The following is a 713-nucleotide window of genomic DNA, read 5'->3' as shown; positions in this document are numbered from 1 at the left end:
GTTCCCCCCCGCCCCGCCCCCCCATCTTTCCTGCTAGGAGCCACTCTCCTTCTCAGGATGGGCTTCTTGATATCCACTGGGCCTGAACACCCCTCGCCCTCTTGGTGCTCTAGGGTAGGAACCACGCTCCTGAACTCTGGACCTCTCCCACCTTCCACAATCCCAGGGCCTGTGGTGGCCCTGCCAGTTGGGGGCAGCTTTGTGGTCACTGCGGTTGAACATCAGGTTCTCCTTTTTCCTGCCCTGGGCCTCAGTCCCCTCCTCTGTGCTCCATTTCTCCACGTCATGGTGCTCCTCTTTCAAGTCCACAGCCTCTCTTGCTGGTGAGGGCTCTTCAGGGCAGATCCCCTTTCTGTCAGCCAAGGGAGCAGCCCTGCTTCTACTGTGAGGCTTTGAAAACTCCTGGCTGTGCCGTCCAGCAGGTCTCCGCTCCGGTCTCCGGCTGAAGACCCTGGGCCCCCTGGAGCCATGGAGCGGATGACAGGCTTCCTCTCCTGGTTCCTGCGAGCCACTGCACAGCTGCCTGCCTTGGCCTCTGGAGCCTGGCTTCTCCCCTCTGTGCCTCTCCCTCTTGCTCAGTTGCTCTCTGGGCACAGCAGGCCTCTCAGGCCGCGTGGGTTCCGCCCTGGCCTCCGACGCCCCAGTTGGCTCGGGAGCTGAGGCTTGGCTTGGCGGCTGGGGCACGTCCGCAGCACGGGCACTCACCGACAGCT

The 713-nt window shown here is 63.3% G+C and overlaps 1 protein-coding gene across 1 annotated transcript in view; it reads right to left on the bottom strand.

Moving 5' to 3' along the window:
• RNF25 (ring finger protein 25) overlaps positions 1-713 on the bottom strand; it is a gene marked incomplete at its 5' end in the record, with an annotated part of 7153 nt that overhangs the window by 2348 nt on the left and 4092 nt on the right. Inside the window, one exon of the mRNA XM_017727172.1 lies at positions 5-713. This exon is cut by the window's right edge and continues 1 nt beyond it. Coding sequence (XP_017582661.1) covers positions 34-713 — 680 coding nt within the window. The remainder of the gene's footprint in view (positions 1-4) is intronic.

This window comes from Corvus brachyrhynchos, unplaced genomic scaffold (genome assembly GCF_000691975.1).
Source record: "Corvus brachyrhynchos isolate BGI_N302 unplaced genomic scaffold, ASM69197v1 scaffold490, whole genome shotgun sequence".
Taxonomy (NCBI): Eukaryota; Metazoa; Chordata; class Aves; order Passeriformes; family Corvidae; genus Corvus; species Corvus brachyrhynchos.
This window is presented reverse-complemented; position numbering and strand designations above follow the sequence as displayed.